Below are 19,502 nucleotides of genomic sequence, written 5' to 3' on the forward strand. Positions count from 1 at the left end.
TGTACTATGGTGCGTTAAGTTTGTTGGAACCTCTCCAGCTTGCTTATAATAAAGAATTATTCATTTAATATTGACTTCAGGTGTCCCTGGATAGTGGTAATTTCCACGACAAACTGATGTCACGTCTAGGCTAATATGGCTCAAATTCGCTATCTAGCTAATCAACAACTGTAATTATGTATTTGAGAGACAACAAGTGCTCATTGTGCAAATGTATTTATGTTTTCAATAAACATTGTCTGTTTTGCTGTTTTGCTACACACTTTGGTTTTGTTGCTAAACAATGCAGGCAAAGATATTAATAACTAACTTAAGATGAATTGCATAGTGGACAGTGAATTGTGAATTGCATAGTGGGCAGAACACGCAAGAAGGTGGGAAAGCCAAGCACTAGCTAGCAAGATCCTATTGGCATGCATTTGCATATTTCCGTTAGGGAACGCCTCTTCTGTGAAGTGCGTGTGTGTGCAAACTCAATTCAACCTTGCACTCCTTATAAACAATGCAATTTTTGAAAACTTTGGCAAAGCATCAAGTCTATAAAACGTAGTGCACTGGGCTCGTAATAGATTCTAGTTTTGTGAACAGAAACATTTATTGAGATCAGATGTTTCATCGATGATAAAATTAGCAGCATGTCAGAATGTCAGCCCAGTTTCACCTAGTTCCATCCTCTCCCACTACCCGCGACTGGACTTCCTCTCACTACCATATTTGGTAGTGAAAAAACCTTCTAAATGGATGCTTCAGCTTCATAGCCCCTGTGATGTGTCTGGATTACCCCATCTGTCTGTTATGCAGGGGTGTCTAACATATGGCCCGCGGGCCAGATCCATAGACATTAAAACCAGGCCGGATCCGGCCCACTAGTGGGTCCAGAGATATTAGAGAAAGGAGGAGATAGAAATCCCATCGGGCAATGAATGGAGAAACGTATAATGCCCCGCCCAGTAGACTCTTGACCAATCGCATTCACATTGTCATGCACGTTAATACCATTCCAATGGAGTTTCCCATCTCCTCAACAACAACAAAAATATGTATACTTTCAAATGACTTAAACCAAATCGAAACTGTGTAGAAATGATAATGGACCTATATTCATACAGTTTCTTGACTGTCCAGCTCGCTAATAATCACTAGACAGTTAGGGAAAATGTGATTAGTCCTATTTAGATAACTCTTTGCTGCTACTATTTTTTTTAAAATGGTTGGCTAGGAGGTTTGCTAGCAAGCTATTAATGTGCATGATACCTAACAATGTCGAGTGAGAAGGAAAAAAAACATTGCTCAAAAAAGCGTCCTTTTCAGAAATAGATTCTAAGGTTTCTAAAGCATATACAAGCACCTACAAACTCTCAAAAATAAGTGCATGGACTATGTTTCAATATATCACTTTTGTCCCGCGACACTAGAGTTGTTTGGGAAAAATATTATTTATATTTTATTCTGTTATATTCCAATATATTCTTATTATAAAATATATGTGTGTTGACTGTTATCAGGGCAGGGGAATGTAAGTGTGTCTTGTCTATTAAATTAACAAAATAACAAACTATTGATTGCATTTGCATGGCACAGCCATGTAGCCTATAGGCTGCACAGACCAGTAACATAATTAAACTCAAAATTACTATTATATTATTTTGAAATACATTTTCTCAGTTTCATAATGTTTCTTTCTGCCTAAACAAATGTATAATGGGTTTCTTTGTGATGGTGTATAGTCAATGGATTTATTAAAATAGATGCCCACCCACATCGGCAAACCCCTACACCAACCCCTCACCAGTGCTGGCTAATCACCTTGATGTATAAATGTGACTGTTTAAATGTGACTGTTTAAATGTGACTGTTTAAATGGGACTGTTTGAGAAGGGATCATATAAACGTTGCCAGATTTTTAAAAAGGCAAAATACTGTGAATTCTGAGTCAATTAGTTATTATATGGATAATCATGTTGAGCTCATGGACTGTCAGTAATATGCAAATAGTTGTCTACTTATGAAATTGACAGTATAGGTTTAATTTCCCCAGCCCCATCATTTACCTTATTGCAAACAAGGTGGCAGGAATGCTGAAATTACAGATTGTGCCTTTAAATGAACTATACTGAACAAAAATATAAATGCAACATGTAAAGTGTTGGTCCCAATCCATCCACCTGACAGTTGTGGCATATCAAGAAGCTGATTAAACAGCATGATCATTACACAGGTGCACCTTGTGCTGAGGACAATAAAAGGCCACTCTAAAATGTGCAGTTTTGTCACACAACACAATGCCACAGATGTCTCAAGTTTTGAGGGAGCGTGCACTTGGCATGCTGACTGCAGGAATGTCCAACAGAGCGGTTGCCAGAGAATTGAATGTTCATTTCTCGACCATAAGCCGCCTCCAATGTTGTTTTAGAGAATTTGGCAGTACATCCAACCGGCCTCACAACCGCAGACCACATGTAACCACGCCAGCCCAGGACCTCCACATCCGGCTTCTTCACCTGTGCTGAGGAGTATTTCTGTCTGTAATAATGCCCTTTTGTGGGGGGAAAAATCATTCTGATTGGCTGCGCCTGGCTCCCAAGTGGGTGGACCTGGTTCCCAACTGGGTGGGCCTACAGTATGCCCTCCCAGGCCCACCCATGGCTGCGTCCCTGCCCAGTCATGTGAAATCCACAGAGAGGACCTAATTCATTTATTTCAATTGCTTCACATTACATTTTTTTTTTACATTTTAGTCATTTAGCAGACACTCTCATCCAGAGCGACTTACAGTTAGTGAGTGCATACATTTTTCATACTGGCCCCCCGTGGGAATCGAACCCACAACCCTGGCGTTGCAAGCGCCATGCTCTAAGAACTGAGCTACAGGAGGCTACTCATACAGCAGATAAACTCATACTAAGGGTTGTTGTTACTTGTGGCATCAAGTCAACAAGGTGAAAAGTGTTTACACCAATAGGTGTAGTCTGCCATAAAACTTTGAAGAAGAAGAAGAAGAAAAGTGTTCATGGGAAACGTAGTTTAGACGCGGAGTCTGGGGTCGCCATCATCATCACGCGTGGTTTCCCCCCGATGTTTAACCAGTGACGATATCCGCAGGCACTAGGTGTTTGCTTTACGAAGAAGTACTTGAATTAGATTTTCTTTTGTTTCGATTGTCGTTTTATTTAGGCTTTTGCCCGTGTATTTGCTCCCTTCATTGTCTCCGTTCGCGGGGAACTCAGAGGTAACGCTAGCTAAACGTTGGCTATCTGGTTAGCATGCTAAATTGGCTTGCTAGTTGTGAAACATTGTACGTTAACTTAGCTAGCTAACGTAACGGTAGTTGCTAGCGACCATGCGGGGTTGAAATATTTCGAGTTCGATATCTAGTTAACAAAAAAAAATGACCTGACTGCTGTCCAAATAACGTTAACTACCTATATTGTTTTGATGCATTCCACAAGTATGCATTGCTCGGTAGTTAGCTTGTTGCTAGCCTAGATCGAAGGCCGCTTTTGGGCCAAAGTTTGGCCCGTAATGGCAGGGGGCTCGTTCCAAGCCTCGGGTTCTTTCCTTTTTCTGGTCACTGAGGGTGATGGCGCGCATAAAAGTAGTCTGTGCGTCAAAACGTTATCTTTATAAGTGCACCTAGCTAGTTAGTTAACAGTTAATTTCGACATAATGCCTGCTGGTTCGCTAACGTTAGTTATTTCGCTAGCTAGCTATGCACGGTTCATTGTAGACCGAACTAGCCGGTCATTTGTCCCTACTAGTTTAGTGCGTAGCTAGTTAGCTTCTTTAGCAATCTCAGCGTCTGACCAATCTCCTACTACTAGCTAGCTAGGCTTGTTCGTCTATTTCCTGCTGCGTAGTGTTGTGGCCTGGTATAGTAGCTAGCTAGTTGGTTACCTAGATAGTGGTGTGTTCAAAAGCTAGCTATCGGTATCTATATTCTGCTCTACTAAGCTAACTGTTGTAGGTAGCTAGCTATATGTTTTATTCAGCAAGTAAACTGAATTCCAAATGTTGATCATAGATAAATACTTCCTGAATAAAAACATTATTGACCCAAACTTGCCAACTAGGTGTTTGGGGTTTTTGGACTGATAAACTGAGTTTATCATCAATGTGGTGTATAGGGGAGGGTTGTTATAATTAACTATTTGTGCATTGTACATACCCAATTCACTCCCATTTAGTATTTATTGACATGCCTAACTCCATAGTGCAGAGTGGATGGCTTAAGATACAATTGCCAAACATGTTTTACAACAGGGTTGTGGGAATTGAAATGGAATTGACCCCATCCCAGGTCTGCCAGCCCAATGTGATTGACTTTTGTGACCTGGTTGTAGGCTGTCAATTCTGGTCTGTTCGGGACTGACAAATAGGCCTGCCCTCTACCAGTCCAGGCCCAATTGCTGTAATACTCACACTTATCTGACCTTTGTCCTTTTCCCTCCCTGTCTGTCTCCACAGAGGAGCCATGTACAACGGCATCGGTCTGACCACGCCGCGAGGCAGCGGCACCAACGGCTATGTGCAGCGCAACCTGTCGAGCGTGCGGGCCAAGCGTCCGCGGGACGAGCGTGGCGGCGAGCGTGACGAGAAGGACCGTGAGAGGCTGGAGAGCCAGCTGAACCGTCAGCCCAACGCAGAGATCCTAGAGCACCAGAGGAAGAGGCAGCTGGAGGTCAAGTGTGCAGAGCTGCAGGACATGATGGAGGAGCAGGGGTAAGAGAGAGAGGGGGATGGATGAAAGGAGCAGGTGTAAGAGAGGGGGATGAGGGATGGGTAAGAGAGAGGAGGAAAGAGTAGGGGGTAAGAGCGGGGATTTGATTAAGCTGGCCCGGGTTGCACTGGGCTATGGCCCCTCACGTGACCGGATGAAGCCGGTGAGGAAGGCGTGCCCTGCTCAAATCAGTAATCTGCACCGGTCTGTCATATTGTCAACAATGCAGCATGTTGCGTTATTTAGAAACATACATCGCTTTTCCATAAAATATATATGTTTACATTTTCAAACTAGTTTCCATTAGGAAGGCAGATTTAAGCATTTTTTATCAAAACCAATCATTTTCGTATGTGAACACAGAATCCTACTCATTACAGCACATGCTTAACCAACTTAACTTGGGGCACCCGGCTCCAAAACAAATGCAATCACTTTTCACCCGGTGCAAACTCCAGGCAGCCGGGCCATCTTAATCGAATCCTCTCCGAGGGGGATGGGATGGGAGGGTGAAAACATGGGGTGCAGAAGGAGAGAGTTAGGTGTCTTAACTGTTGATCTAACTAACAGGTACTCAGCTGAGGAGATTGAAGAGAAGGTGAACAGCTTCCGCATGATGCTGCAGGAGAAGCAGGAGCCGCCTTCAGCCCCCACCGAGAGACCACCGTAAGTACACACCACCACAGATCACTATAGAGTAATGAAACTAGTGAAACCACCCCAGATCTAGTGATCACTACAGACTAGTGACATTTCTACTACAGACCACCACAAACTAATACAGACCAGCATGGCTGCACAAACCTTTTACATCAAATCAAGCTTAATTTATACAGCACATTTCAGACATGGAATGCAACACAATGTGCTTTACAGGAAAAAACTAATAAAAACAATGAAATATTTACAAAAATAAAAACATGAAAAAAATATATCAATAAATAGAATATCAATAAAAACTGAACCACTAAAAAGCACTCTTAAGGAAAAGCAAAGCTAAAAAGGTGTGTTTTAAGAAAACATGTCCACAGTTTAGGCCCCCCTCAGGTTCTCTGGCAGGCTATTCCAGAGGCTGGGGGCATAGTAACTAAAGGATGCCTCTTGCTCCTAGGCTTTGGGATAGTTAAAAGGCCAGTGCCAGATGACCTGAGGGACCTACTGGGTACATAACTTAAAAGCATGTCTGACATGTTGGGGTGCACAATCGTGGATTGATTTAAAAACCAATAGAAGAATCTTAAAATTAATTCTAAAACTCACAGTCAACCAGTGCAGAGACCTTAAAACCAGTGTAATGTGTGCTGTCTGGTCTTGGTCAGTACCCGTGCTGCAGCATTCTATATGTTTTGCAGTTGACCAATCGCTTTCTTGGGTAGACCAGACACGAGCGCATTACAATTGTCAAGCCTGCTTGTAATAAAAGCATGGATGAGTCTCTCTGTATCAGCCTGAGAGAGAAACGGCCGCACCTTGGAAATGCTCCTCAGGTGGTAAAAAGCTAGTTTGGTCACATTCCTGATGTGTGATTCGAAATTGAGTTCATAATCTTAAATAACGCCTACGTTTTTTACCTGGTATTTTATCTTTATTGACAATTAAAATGTGCAGCCAGATTCTCGCTCTGTGCTTTGGCTCCAACAATATGTACCTCGGTCTTGTCTTGATTTAGCTGGAGGAAGTTGTGAGCCATCCAAGTATTTAAATCACTAATACAGTCTAATAATTTATCCGTGGAGCTAAAATCCTCTGGTGACACAGAAATGTAAAGTTGTGTATCGTCTGCGTAGCAGTGAAAATCAATGCTGTGGTTTCTGATAACGCTATATCAACTGAACAGTACCGGACCCAAAATCTAACCTTGTGGAATGCCACGTAATATGTATTTTCTGAGTTATGTTCACCAAGGGTGACTAAAAACTCTCGACCGGTTAAATATGTCCTAAACCAGAAGGACATCATGGTCAACAGTGTCGAATGCAGCACTTAAATCCAAGAGTACAAGGACAGAGCTGTTTGGCATCTGTGTTGGCTCTAAGATAATTTACCACATTAACTAAGGCTATCTCTGTGCTGAAAACCAGATTGAAATCTTTCAAAAATACAGTTGAAAACCAATTTCTCCAGAATTTTGTTTAAAAATGGAAGGTTGGAGATTGGCTGAAAATTACTAAGAGCTGAAGAATCTAGATTACTTTTCTTCAGAAGGGGTTTCACCATAGTAGCTTTTAGTGCAGTTTGGAAAGTGCCTGTGAACAGGGAGTGATTAACAATAGCTTGCACTTCTTCAGATATGCAATTAAAAACTGTTTTGAAGAAGGTGGTGGGTATAGGATCGAGAAAACAGGTAGAAGGCTCTGATACCACTTTCCTGAGCATGTCTGTGTCAACCAGGGAAAGTAAATCCATAGTGCCTTTGCATGGTAGGCTAGGGCACATATCATCAAACTTCTCATCAGGTCTTGCTTGACTGATACCCAGCCTAATGTTTGTTATCTCTGAAATATGCTGCAAACTCATTACATTTTGATGTGGAGGAAAGTTCACAGGTTTGCGGGGTATGATTTATCAGGCCATCAGTGGTTGAGAACAGCAGTCTCAAATTATTCTGATTATTAGTGATCAACTTAGAAAAATGAGCCCGTCTGGCATTTCTAATTGCCTTGTTATATATGCCAAGTTGCTCTCTCAGAATATCATAATGGACCTGCAACTTTGACTTTCTCCACTTCTGCTCTGGCTTTTTTTCAATTTCTCTTTAATTTATTAGTTTCCTCACGTCTCTCTCCGTTTGGATGTGGCCTTTTAGAACTTTACTGGAGCTATGGCATCAATGGTTGCCCTTAATTTGCTTTTAAAGTTATCAACTAAATCATCACAAGAGGAAGGCAGAATAGGTGATGGAGTATTGTTCATACACTCAATAAAATCTGTAGGAACTTCAGAGAGGTAAGATAGTATTTCTTAATGTCTTCAGTATTACCCTGTGCTATGGGCAACAAGGTAGTAAAAAATACACTGGTGATCAGATAAAGCAACATCAACAATGGAGGATATGTCAATAGAAGGCTCCTTGGTAATAATCAGGTCCAGAGTATGGCCGTGGTTATGGGTGGGCCCAGTAATATGTTGGATGAAGTCCATAGAGCTCAAAATATTCAGAAATTCAATGGCCTTGGAGTCGGTATCTGTGTCAACATGAATATTAAAATCACCCAACACATTGATTTTTATCATAGTTCTCAAGGACAATATAGAACTCGGTAAAGAAAGTGGGGCAATGCTTTGGTGTCCTATACAGGGTTATGGCCAGCACTGGTGGCTGACATTTCAACCGTATAGCATGATTCTCAAAAGACCCAAAGTCACCAAATGAAATGTCCTTACAGCTGAGAGCATTATTAAAAATAGAGGCTGTCCCTCCACCCTTTTTCCCTATGAAAAGCTGTAGTCCGGGGGGAGGCTTCAATAAGAGCGGCACTACAGTCTGAAGACAGCCATGTTTCAGTGAGAAACATGCAATCAACTTTGCGCTCAGTAATTAGGTAATTCACAAGAGGTTTTACTAGTGATTGTGCTAACATTTAAGAGTGCCGTATTCAATGAGTGTGGACCACTCTTCCCCTGGGGCATCTGCCTAGAGGTAACCAATGGAATAACAACCAAATTATTAACATTAGAACCGTGTTTTCTGACACTCCAATCTATCAGAATGGTAGGAGATGACAGTTTGTATAAACTCACTAGAAGGCAGAGTCAAAATAACATAAATTAGTTTACAATAACTAAGGTGCCATTTCTATAGGAGTTGATATGGTTTCCAAGTCCTCTGTTGCTTATTCTGACAGGGAGAACTGGAGCACTACCAGACCCTACCTGTCAGTCTCTAAAACAGTTTGGAAATTGGAACCCCTGCGATTAGGGTGAATCCCGTCTCTTTTAAAAAGTGCTGGTTGCGCCCACAGCAAATCAAAGTTGTCACAGAGACATTTCTGCCGTTGCAAAGTTTTTTCAGTTACTCGTTTAAGGCAGCATCGGCTGAAACGGTCCAAGCCCCTTCGGTAGCACGGGAGGGGGCCAGAGATAATTATTATCTTCCCTGTGCTAACGAGGGTCTTTAAAAAAAAAAAAAGTCTAGTCCTCCCTCAGATCGCCTAAAACGAAGGTCGTTAAAACCTACGTGAGTGACGGTGTCAATATTGGAGTAGTTGGCCAGAACCGTGGGCAGGAGAGCGTTGACGTCATGGACACTGGCTCCTCGGTAACAGTGGACCTTAGTCGGTCCACAGACCATAGGCAGGCCAAACTCTCTCACCATCGAGCTGCCCACAATGATTGTGGTAGTGATGGAATCCGATGGGGAAACGACCTGCTGAACTGTGATTGCTGTGGGGGAGGGCTGTTAGTATACACCCAGGATCCGTGCTGACTCCCGGGGCTGCTAGGTCCGTCTCAAGCGAGGCAAAGCTGTTTGATAGCTGGATCAGGTCTTTTTGGACAGATGGGTGGCCAGACTGCCTCCCCGATCTCATACGCCTGTGTCCAGTCTCCCATGGGCTGCGGAGTTGAGCTTAACATCTGTCCGTTGGATTGGGACAGATCAACGCCGCCCGACTCATCAACAGCTTTGCTATAGGAGGCATTTAAAACTGAGATTTGGTTTGTCTGGGTTACAGCAAGGTTGGTGTACTTACAAAGCAGGTTTTTATTATCTCGGAGCCGAGCTAACAGCCGGAGGATCTCATCCCTAATATGCTTGATGGTGGTGCATTTAGGGCAGACAAATCCCTGTCCGTTTTCCAGTTCCACCTTATCTTCATCTTGTGATTGTGTTGAAATCCTTTCACACCAGAAGCATTTGTAGCCGTGGATGAAAACACTGGTGGGCTAGCACTGCTAATGTTCGCCTGTTCCATTTTCATGATGGCTAGCAGCTAACTGGAATCAGTGACACAAACTTGCGGTCCCAGCCGTGAAGGCTGACGCGTCGCGGAATCAATAGCAATACAAACTTCAGCTATGACTTAAAACATATTTAATTAAAACGATCTCATAAAAATAAGTGTAGGCAGTACACTATTCTGTTGCGTGCTCTGATGACGTCTGTTGCGTGATGACGTGGCTCTTCCCACAGTTGCTGGCTATTGAACAAGGTGGTAAGGCTGAACGATTTTGGAAAATAATCTAATTGCGATTTTTTGCCCCCAATATTGCGATTGCGATTTAATATGCGATTTAATTTATTTATCCTTTTTCCCCTACAAAACATAATGAATGATTTAAATATGACCAACACAATAGTATATACATTTAGTGTGAAATGTTCTTTCCCATAGGCTGGGTCTATTTGTTAGAATTAAATTCAAACATGTATGACTTGAAATAAATGACATTTTTATTGAACTGCTCATTACAGAAACATCTGTGGCTTTGCCACTGTGCATTTAAATAATTTAAACAAAGGCATGAACTTTGTAAACACTGTGTGCAAAAGGTACAGTCTTAAGAAAAAAATAATTTTAAATTGTATGTATCTTACTGCTCCCAAGTCAGTAACATTTCACACAACTGAAACAAGGAATTTGCTTTGAAAATATTTTGTAAAATCAAAGTAAATAAAGTTATAAATAAAAAATGAGAAATGCACTTTTAATTTAGACAAACTATTTTTTATAAACGATTTGAATATTATAATATAAAATAGATGAGCCTCACTTATCTCAAGTACACAACAATAACACACCACACAGACTAAAGTTCACTACGAGTATGGCACTGCCAGCCATACTTATCCAACAGTTCTGTTCTCAGTGGCTCACAGGTTTTTTGCTAAGAAAACCAGAATATTGACTTTTTCTGGCTTCAAGGATGAGCGAGTGCAAGTCACAATATTCCCTCCTGTGCTAAAAAAGACGCTCTGAGGGAGCGCTTGTAGCAGGTACACAAAGATACTTGCGTGCCATGGTGCACAACTGTGGGTAGCTGATCTTGTGCACCCTCCACCAAGCCAATGGATCATCTTCTCCATCAATGGTAGGAGTCATCAGGTAATTGTTTATCTCTGCCTCTGCGACATCTTCAAGATTTACAGGCAAAGAAGGAGAGGCTGAACTGGTCTTGAAAAAACTGCCAAGAGACCTCTTCGTCTTTTCCCCCAAGGACTGTGCACTTTGAGGCATCTGAACAGTTTCAGTACGAGACCTCTTCTCCTATTAGATGAAAACAACAGCCATTAGTTTTCCAGTTAGATTTTACAGAAAATTTTTGTTTTTGTGAAATACATAATTATTTACCCAATGATATGTACGTTGTGCCAAGTCTACTATCTCTGTCTTCAGACGAGTCTTGATAGCAGGGATGTTGTCTGTACTGATGTACTGTATTTTGAACCTAGGGTCCAGGAAACAGGCAACATCCAAAAGCTCCTGGATGTTTGGGTCTCCATATTTGTTATTGAGGTATGCTAGGACTTTGGTTTTTATTGATTTAGTCAGGTCAGTGTCCTCAGCATCTTCAGCCAGGACTGATGTGGCAAAAAGGTGGAGAACTGGCTTGAGGTAGGAGATGCTTACATACTCCTCTCCAGAAAGAGCATCAGTAAACTCCAGTAGAGGATGCAGTGCCTTGTGAATCGACTCCAACACGTCAATATCCTGCCAGGTTGGGATAAGGGAGCGTGCATATCGATCTCCAGACAATACCTGAGAAATGGCTTTGGCCTGTTCAAGCACTCTGGCAATCATCATTTCTTTAGAACCCCATCTTGTTGGGCACTCCGTTATGAGGTTGTGCTCAGGGAGTTTGAGCTCTCTCTGTGCCTCCGTCAGGGCTGCTTTCTTCTTCCAACTGTGGGAAAAGTGCCCCACCAGCTTCCTGCACAGTGCTGTTGCCCTTGACACTCTGTCATCTTTGAGTGCATTTTCTAAAAGAAATAAAAAGTAGTGTATTACACACAATTTGAGTTTTGATACAAGGCTCTCACTATTACACACTCAAATTAGCTGTAATTCTGAAATACACACATCCACAACACATCCCCTCTCTCTCTCTCAATTCAAAGGGTCTTTATTTGCATGTCAATTCTCTCTCTCTTTCTCTCTCTCTCTCTCTCTCATAAACACTAAAAAAACATGTAAAAAACAAAAACAAGAAAAGAAAAAAAAATGCAGGTGGGCATTCCACCACAGACAGACATATGATATAAGCAAGTAAAATGAATTTACATATTAGAAAAGGAGTGGAAGTATGAATTTATTTAATCCCATCCGATTTATATAATATCATTTATATATATTTGTATATTCAGCTTTACTAATCGACGCATCTCTCTCTCTCGCACTCGCGCACACACACACACACACACACACAAACACACACACACACACACACACACACACACACACACGATAACTTACCAATGGCAAGATGTAATCTGTGGCCAAAACATTGGAGCCTCGTCCATTCATTAAGCCGCGCAGCAAGCACCATATTCGACGCGTTGTCCGTCGTGATGCAGACGTGATTCTCCTCGTGGAGATCCCAGCTGACAAGCCCTTCTCTCAGGCCGGCTGCAATATTTTCCCCTGTGTGATCGTCTGGGAAGTAGGTAGTTTGTAGGCAGCGAGCTCGGAGGTTGAAATCTTCATCAATAAAATGGACTGTAAGACTCTGGTACGGCTCAGCTGTGCGGCTTGACCACATATCAGTAGTGCTAGCAAAAAACTCCACCGTTTTAAGTTCCGCGGCGACTTTCTCTTTGCACTTTTTGTACAGCTCCGGTATGGCAGTCTGACTGAAGTATGTGCGGGAGGGTATACTGTAACGTTTATCAAGCGTATGTATTAATGCCATGAACCCAGGCTTGGTCACCGTGCTGAGAGGCATCATATCTTTGGCTATGAACTCGGTTATTGTCCGAGTGATTTCTCCGTGCCGCTTTTGAATTACGTTCATACGGAGTGACACTTTCGAACATTTCTGTCAGTGATCCCTGTCTTGAGGTATTTGGCTTGTCTCGCGCACTGATGCTCGGCATTTTGGTCATACAACTGTCATGCATTGATTTGTGGTATTTTTTTAAGTGCTGAAACAGGTTTGTAGTGTTACCCCGTGAAGTAGCAATCGGAGCACGGCATGCTCTGCACAACACCTGATGCTGCTCAGCATCTTCTTTTTTAAAACCAAAATAGTTCCACACCACCGACGTGCTGTTCCTCTTCGATATTAAAGTATCAGCTGTGTCAGTTTCTGACTGTTCCGTCGAGCAAGAGGCCATTGCGCTGGACAGCATGAAAAGTCGCGTCACGTGACCACCTCAAATCGCGCACGTTGCGATTAGAAAATCGCGTTCAGTCAAATCGCGATATTATCGCGAATGCAATTAATCGTTCAGCCCTACAAGGTGGTGAAACACCACTGTTCCACTCTTTGGGGAGTAACCCAGCGTGACAATAATAGAACCTATTGAACAATGCCCCCCCCTCCCTCCCTCCCTCAGGGCGACAGAGACTCACGCCCTGGCTGCAGCCAATCAGCAGAAGAACGACCGGCTAAGGGCGGCGTTCGGCATCGCCACGGACTACGTAGACGGCTCCTCCTTCCACCCGGAGCGCAAGGAGCGAGAGAAGGAGAAGAGGGAGCAGGAGAGGCTGGAGAGGGAGAAGCAACAGCAGCAGAAATACGTGTGAGTCAAGGGGGGAGAAGTGTGTGTGTGTGTGTGGTTCTCCTAGCTAGCCTTACTCATAGAACTCTGGTTTTCCTTTGTTTATCCCCTCTGTTACTTACCTTCTCGCTCTTCCTCTCCGTCTCTCTCTCAGGCTGGTAGAAGAGTCAGAGGGCTCGGACTCCCCGGCCCGAAAACAGAGCCGCAAGAAGAAAAGGAAGAAAAACAAGAACAGAGACAGGTGAGAGAAGAGGGAGAAAGAATGAAGGAATGAGACACTCCTATTTTGTGTGCGTGCGTAAAAAGAATGCATAGCTTATTTGATTGACAGATCACTTTACTCTCCTCAGCTCAGAGAGCCCCTCCCCCTCTCCTAGACGGGTGAAGAAAACTAAGAAGAAGAAAAAGAAAAGGTTTCCATTTGTTTTTCATTTTGCTGTCAGTTAATGGACTTCATGTCCAGCGTAGTGTCATAACATTGATATTGTTATTTCAGAACATCTAACTTGTAGTGGATTAGAACCTCTTGTTTGAAGGATGTGCATGCTTACAGCTTGATGATCACCTGTGCTAGCGAGGACTCCTTGGGGCTCAGATACACCAATAGAGTTTGCTGGCCCAGAGTACTTAGCAACTCTGAACGTAATTTGCGAACCGAGTGTGCACCGATTTTACATGTAGAATCATGTGAAAAATTACATCTACAGCGGGTGTTCCCTAAAACAAAGTGTGCTGAACGATCGACAGACAAACGCTAGATTCACGATCGGTGTGATTTGTGCGAGCCTTTACCTTTTTTCAGCTTAATGAACATAGACTCTGTGTTCTCTGTTCTAGGGACGGGTCAGAAGAAAAGGATGACAAAGAGAGGTGGGTCCTACATAACGTGGTTCATTGTGTGTGAGTGTGTGTGTATGTGTTTACTGAAAGACTTTGTTTGTTCCCCCTCTCAGCTCCTCAGACGAGAAGCAGGCATCCAAGAAGAAACGCAAGAGAAGTGAAAATGAGACTCCGCCCCAGAGTAAGACACGGCGCCACAGGACTGGGTCCTCCAGCTCTGCTCACAGGTACTTCCGGGTCACCAGAGGTCATGACTCACAATTTAGACTCGTAACTTACCCTAAATTCCCAGGTTTTCCACAAATCCTCGTCGAAGTTACAGAAAATGTGCAACCCTACTCGCGTAGTTACTCAATTCTAGTCATTCAATTCAGTAACTTCAAAGTCAAGGCAGAGTTTTAAGTTGCACCCCATGCTGTTATTCCATCTCTCATGCAATATCTCCATTTGATCAGCCAATCCCCTGCCCTGCTGAAAGAGAGGCAGCAGAACCAGCCAGTCAAGAGAGCAGAGGAGGGAAGAAAGGGGCTGTCTCCTGACAGGAGGGGGCGTGGTCGCGAGGATGGGAGTCCACAGCGTCCGGGAGGCAGAGCGGTAAGACCACCTGTGATTGGTCCGGTGATCAGCTCCCTCTACCATTTCAAAACCTTCTATCCTGTTTTGTGTCAATTGGGCATAATCAATAGCCTCCAGCACTCTCGCTCATTCTCCTTTTCCCTCTCACCTCACTCTCCTTACCTCCTTTTTCCTTCTCTCCCTCTCAGAGATCTCCCAGGTATCCCAGCTCCCCTGAACGTCGACCGAGGGCAGACAGGGAACGGGAAAAGGAGCGACTGAAGGACAAAGAGAAAGAAAGAGAGAAGGAGCGTGAGAAAGTGAAGCCTACGAGAAAGAGACACGACTCCTCGTCCCCCTCTCCTCCTCCTCGAACGGAACGAGAGAAAGCCAGGCGCTCCAGAAGTGGAGAGAGGGAGCGAGAGAAGGAGATAGGAAAGGAGAGAACAATGCTGCAGAGGAGCAGACACGACTCTTCTTCATCCCCCTCTCCACCCCCGAAACAACCCGACACCAGGAAACAGAGGAGCGGAAAGAAGGACAAACCAGAAAGACACGACGACTCCTTGTCTCCATCTCCAGAAAGAGAGGGGGCAAGGAGAGGAAGGAGTGGAGAGGGGGAGCGAGGAAAGGAAAGAAATGTGTCTCCCCGAGCCCCAGCTGACAGAGAGAGGGGGAGAGGGAAGGAGAAAGAAGGATCTCCCCCTAGTCGGAAAAGCGATGGAGGCAAGGGTAGAAACTCATCCCGTGACTCCACATCCCCTGTCCCTCAATCACCTCTCACCAACGGACGGCAGAAAGAAAGGGAGCGCGAGGCAAGGAGGGAGAAAGAGAGGAAACCGGAGGAAAGGGGTAAAGAGAGGCAGAGGGAATTGAACAAAGAGAGGGAGAAACAAGAGGAGCGGAGGAAGCGGGAGAGCGAAAGGGAAAAGGAGAGGGAGCGAGACCGAGATGGAGGGAGAGCGCGAGAGAGGTCTGGCAGACTGTCTTCTTCTACTCAACAACATCCGTCTATCGGTTTGTCTGAAGACCTCCGCGCGGAGCGAGAGTGTGAGGGGGAGAGGAGGGACAGAGAGAGGGGGGCAGTAGAGAGGGAAAGAAAAAGACAAACGGAGGAGGACAACAGGCGGGAGAACAGAGACCGTAGCCTGCTGGAAAAGGAGCGAGAGAAGGAGTTGGAGAGGGCAAAGGAAAGAGAGAAGGAGAAAGCGAAGGAGAGCAGCAGTAGCAGCGGGAGTGACAGCAACAGCTCTTCCTCATCTTCCTCATCCTCCTCCGGCTCATCATCATCCTCCTCTTCTTCCTCATCCTCCGATGACGAGGGAGAGAAGAAAAAGGGAACCGTGGCGAAGAGCGGCCCAGCGAAAAAAGCCCTCCCCTCTCTCATCTCCCCTCCCGCTGTAGGCGCCGCCTTCCAGAGGTATCTGGCTAATGGGAGCAGAGAGAGCGCTTCAGAGAGTGACGGACAGGGAGCTATAGGGAGAGAGAAGGAATGCGAGAGAACGGGAGGAGGAGGGGACAGGATCACGCTCTCTGAAAGGGAAAACCCGCCCCCTGCTCCCCAAAAAGCAGCTGCCTCCCACCGGCCCCCTGCTGCCAAGCACTACCCCCCCACAGACGGAGAGAAGGAGCGAGGGAGGGGACAGGAGAGGTACAGCCCCACGGAGGTAGAGAGCTCCAGCCCTCCACCCTCTCCTCCCAGAAGAGGAGCCCCCCAAGGCGGAGGTGAGAGGTACTCCCCCACTGAAGTGGAAAGAGAGAGAGAGGGAGGGGTGAAGAGCCAGGCCAGGAGGGCAGAGAGGTACAGCCCCTCTGAACAGGAGAGAGAGTGGGAGAGGAGGAGGGCGCCTTCTCCGAAAGCCCCCGCAGCAGTTGTCCCACGGCCCTCCCCCCCTCGCCGCACCCCCCCACGGCAGTACCAGGACCCCCCCACTCGCTCCTCCAGCCCCCGACGACAAGCCGCCACCCGGAGAGCCTCCCCTCTGTCCCGCTCCCCGACTCGCCACTACGCCCCACGGCGGAGCCGCAGCCGGGAGCCAGAGCACAACCGAGAGAGGCAGAGAGCGAGGGATAGAGGAGGGAGGGATCGCTCCAGAGACAGAGGAGCCAGGAGGAGCAGGTCGAGGAGCCCCAGAAGACGCAGCCCCCTCTACAGGTAGGAACCCGGACCTATTCACACCAAATCAAACGCAACTCAACTATACACACATCAATCAAACATCACACACAGTGGAACAACTTCCTGTGTACATTAATCAAAAATAACTCAATTGAAATCTGCGAAGACCTCAGAATGCCAAACCAGATTCTGAATTGTTTATTTAATTGGTGTATTTTTCTCGTCCCTCAGGTCCCGGCGATCCCACTCTCCCATTCGACAAAGGAGAAGCAGCCACTCGCTATCCAGAGAAAGGCAGAGAGACCAGGAGAGAGAGAAGAATAGAGAGCTGGAGAGAGCGAGGGGAAAAGAGCGGGAACGTGAAAAAGAGCAAGATAGGCGAGAGCGCCAACCTCTTAAAGAGGTCCCCCCGCCCCGTCGCTCTGCCTCGTCCTCTTCCGGTTCTTCTTCCTCATCCCCCTCTCCGGCCCGAGAGAGGAAGGAGACGACTGCAGAAAAAGGGATGAAACCAACGGCAGAGAAAGATGGAAGAAGTGATAGAGAGGAGCGAGAGAAAGGGGGAGACAGAGGAAGGAAGGCTCGTTCCATCCCCTCACCGCTCCCCTCCAAGGAGACCAGTCCCCTTCCCAGCCAATCAGAAATCAGAGCCCACCCCAAAGAAATACAGCACTCTGACCCTCCCCGCTCCAGGTCGCCCCAGGCCCTCAGTCATTCAGAGACCAGAGTCTCTCTACGAGGCACCTCGAGGACCCAATCACCTGCGGTGCTCCCCTCGCGCGGCGCTGCCCACCCCACAGACCGACCAGTCAGGACTGAGAACTGTGTGAGCGAGAAGGGAGCCAAAGAGAACAAGAAAGGAAAGATGGGTAGCCCCAGCTCTTCATCATCTTCCTCCTCCTCGTCAACTTCCTCCTCGTCTTCATCAGACAGTTCTGACTCTGAGACAGAGCAGGGAAAAGGGTAAGGAGGAGTGTTAAATGATTGACATGTGTTTTACATTTGGATCACCATATATTGAACATTGCGGATAGAAATGCCCTAAATAGAGCTCTCTTTACAATGTCCCCCTGCTCTCTCTCTCTCTCCCAGAGATGCCAGGATAGCGGCTGCCCATAGCTCTTCCTCCTCCTCCTCATCCTCTTCTGAAAGCGAGAAGGAAGACAAGAAAAAGAGGTAACCAAAAAGACTAGGACCACCAGAATTGATGCTGACATAATGTTAACAATTTGTTACAGATCTATTATTTCCATTGATTCGTGACCCAGAACTCCTATACTGTAATGCTTCTCGTTATGATGTACATCTAATTGAAGTAATGTTATTACAGAAGTCTGGAATATTTCTGTAACATACAGGAACCAGTTGATCTTTGACATTGGACACCTCTGTCATTGTCTCTTCCAGCCTGGCGCGACCTCACAGAGTGCCAGCTGATTCGCTGAGAGACTCTCGTTCCCTCAGCTACTCTCCACCCAGACAGAGGCGACCTGCACATTCCCCACCCACCCGCAGGTCAGTAGCCAACTAGGCAATTTGAAGGCAAAATATGTTTGTGTTCCTATAGGACAAATCAGCTCATCTTTAAAATGATTGACTCCAACAGAAGGTACAGGTTTTGAGAAATAAGTACATGTTAATGTTTAATTGAGGGAAAATATACTTGCTACAACTGATTCTCACCTAGCCATCTTAAAATGAATACACTAATTGTCAGTCACTCTGTATAAGAACATCTGCTAAATGACTAAAATGTAAACAAACTATTCTAGCAACTACTGTATGTCAATCATGATTGTGGCGTTGTCTGTACCGATTTATTTGGTTATTTTCCCTCTCTCTTTTCTAGGAGTGGCAGCAGACAGTCCCCAAGCCGATCTCCAAGCAGTAGGAGAAGAAAATGATCCTTCACTCTGAAATGTAACTGCCACTTTCCCTCCCCCTCGATCCTCAGGTTTTTCCCAAACACTTCTGGCCTGGTTTGAACTGGACTGTACCATTTGGATATTAAAGGGAGGGGTAGTTGAGGACATTTGATCTGTGAATGACTGAGTGAATTAAGCTTTGTTGTTGATTCTGTGGCATGAGGATAGCGCCACAGGAAAAGAAGGTAGGCAGAATTTGAAACCCAACAGAGACCACGAGGTCTGCTTTTAGTCAAGGGTTTCTGTACATTTTGTTTTATGCTGTACTGTAAGGAAGAAATGTAACTAAATGGTTGGTGAAGGAGAGTCCGTTACAGAAAAGTTAAGCACAGTAACATCTGTGCAGACCCATACAGACTGGAGCGAAGCATTACAGACTCAAAACACACACAGCGTGTGCACACGCACACAGTCCTATTAAATTATCTAAAAACAACAAAGTAACGTTCACTGCGCTTTTTCTGCCCCTCTGTATTTGCGCGTTATTCTACATGTAGATATGACCCATCTGTATTTTGGTTATCGCCGAATGGATTACGTGCTGTTTCCATGTATGTTGATTAGAAACTGCAACTCTTGGTTTGTTTCTCTTTGTGAAAATAATGAATGATAATAAAAAGTTGTATCTTCATTTGTGTTGGCTGTGATTTGATTTTCAACCATGCAATCATTTGTAAGTCATCTCCGCAA

General features: G+C 45.1%; 2 protein-coding genes across 2 annotated transcripts; one reads left to right on the forward strand and one right to left on the reverse strand.

Annotated features, from left to right (window-relative positions):
* The first annotated feature begins 3,028 nt into the window (after window positions 1-3,028).
* LOC123491178 (serine/arginine repetitive matrix protein 2-like) lies at window positions 3,029-19,443 on the forward strand. Its single transcript, XM_045221032.1, has 14 exons — window positions 3,029-3,229; window positions 4,465-4,719; window positions 5,288-5,383; window positions 13,212-13,397; window positions 13,531-13,617; window positions 13,727-13,789; window positions 14,154-14,246; window positions 14,330-14,443; window positions 14,672-14,810; window positions 14,981-16,926; window positions 17,122-17,850; window positions 17,980-18,063; window positions 18,295-18,402; window positions 18,737-19,443. The coding sequence occupies exons 2-14, from the start codon at window positions 4,472-4,474 to the stop codon at window positions 18,789-18,791; spliced, it is 3,948 nt and encodes a 1,315-aa protein (XP_045076967.1). The 5' UTR covers window positions 3,029-3,229; window positions 4,465-4,471; the 3' UTR covers window positions 18,792-19,443.
* LOC121542438 (E3 SUMO-protein ligase ZBED1-like) lies at window positions 10,393-12,457 on the reverse strand. The gene is made up of 3 exons (XM_045221348.1): window positions 12,130-12,457; window positions 11,008-11,636; window positions 10,393-10,923 (listed from the first exon to the last, which is right to left on the reverse strand). Exons 1-3 carry the CDS (start codon window positions 12,413-12,415, stop codon window positions 10,618-10,620), a joined length of 1,221 nt encoding a protein of 406 aa, XP_045077283.1. The 5' UTR covers window positions 12,416-12,457; the 3' UTR covers window positions 10,393-10,617.
* Window positions 19,444-19,502: the final 59 nt, after the last annotated feature.

This window comes from Coregonus clupeaformis, chromosome 7, assembly GCF_020615455.1.
Source record: "Coregonus clupeaformis isolate EN_2021a chromosome 7, ASM2061545v1, whole genome shotgun sequence".
Taxonomy (NCBI): domain Eukaryota; kingdom Metazoa; phylum Chordata; class Actinopteri; order Salmoniformes; family Salmonidae; genus Coregonus; species Coregonus clupeaformis.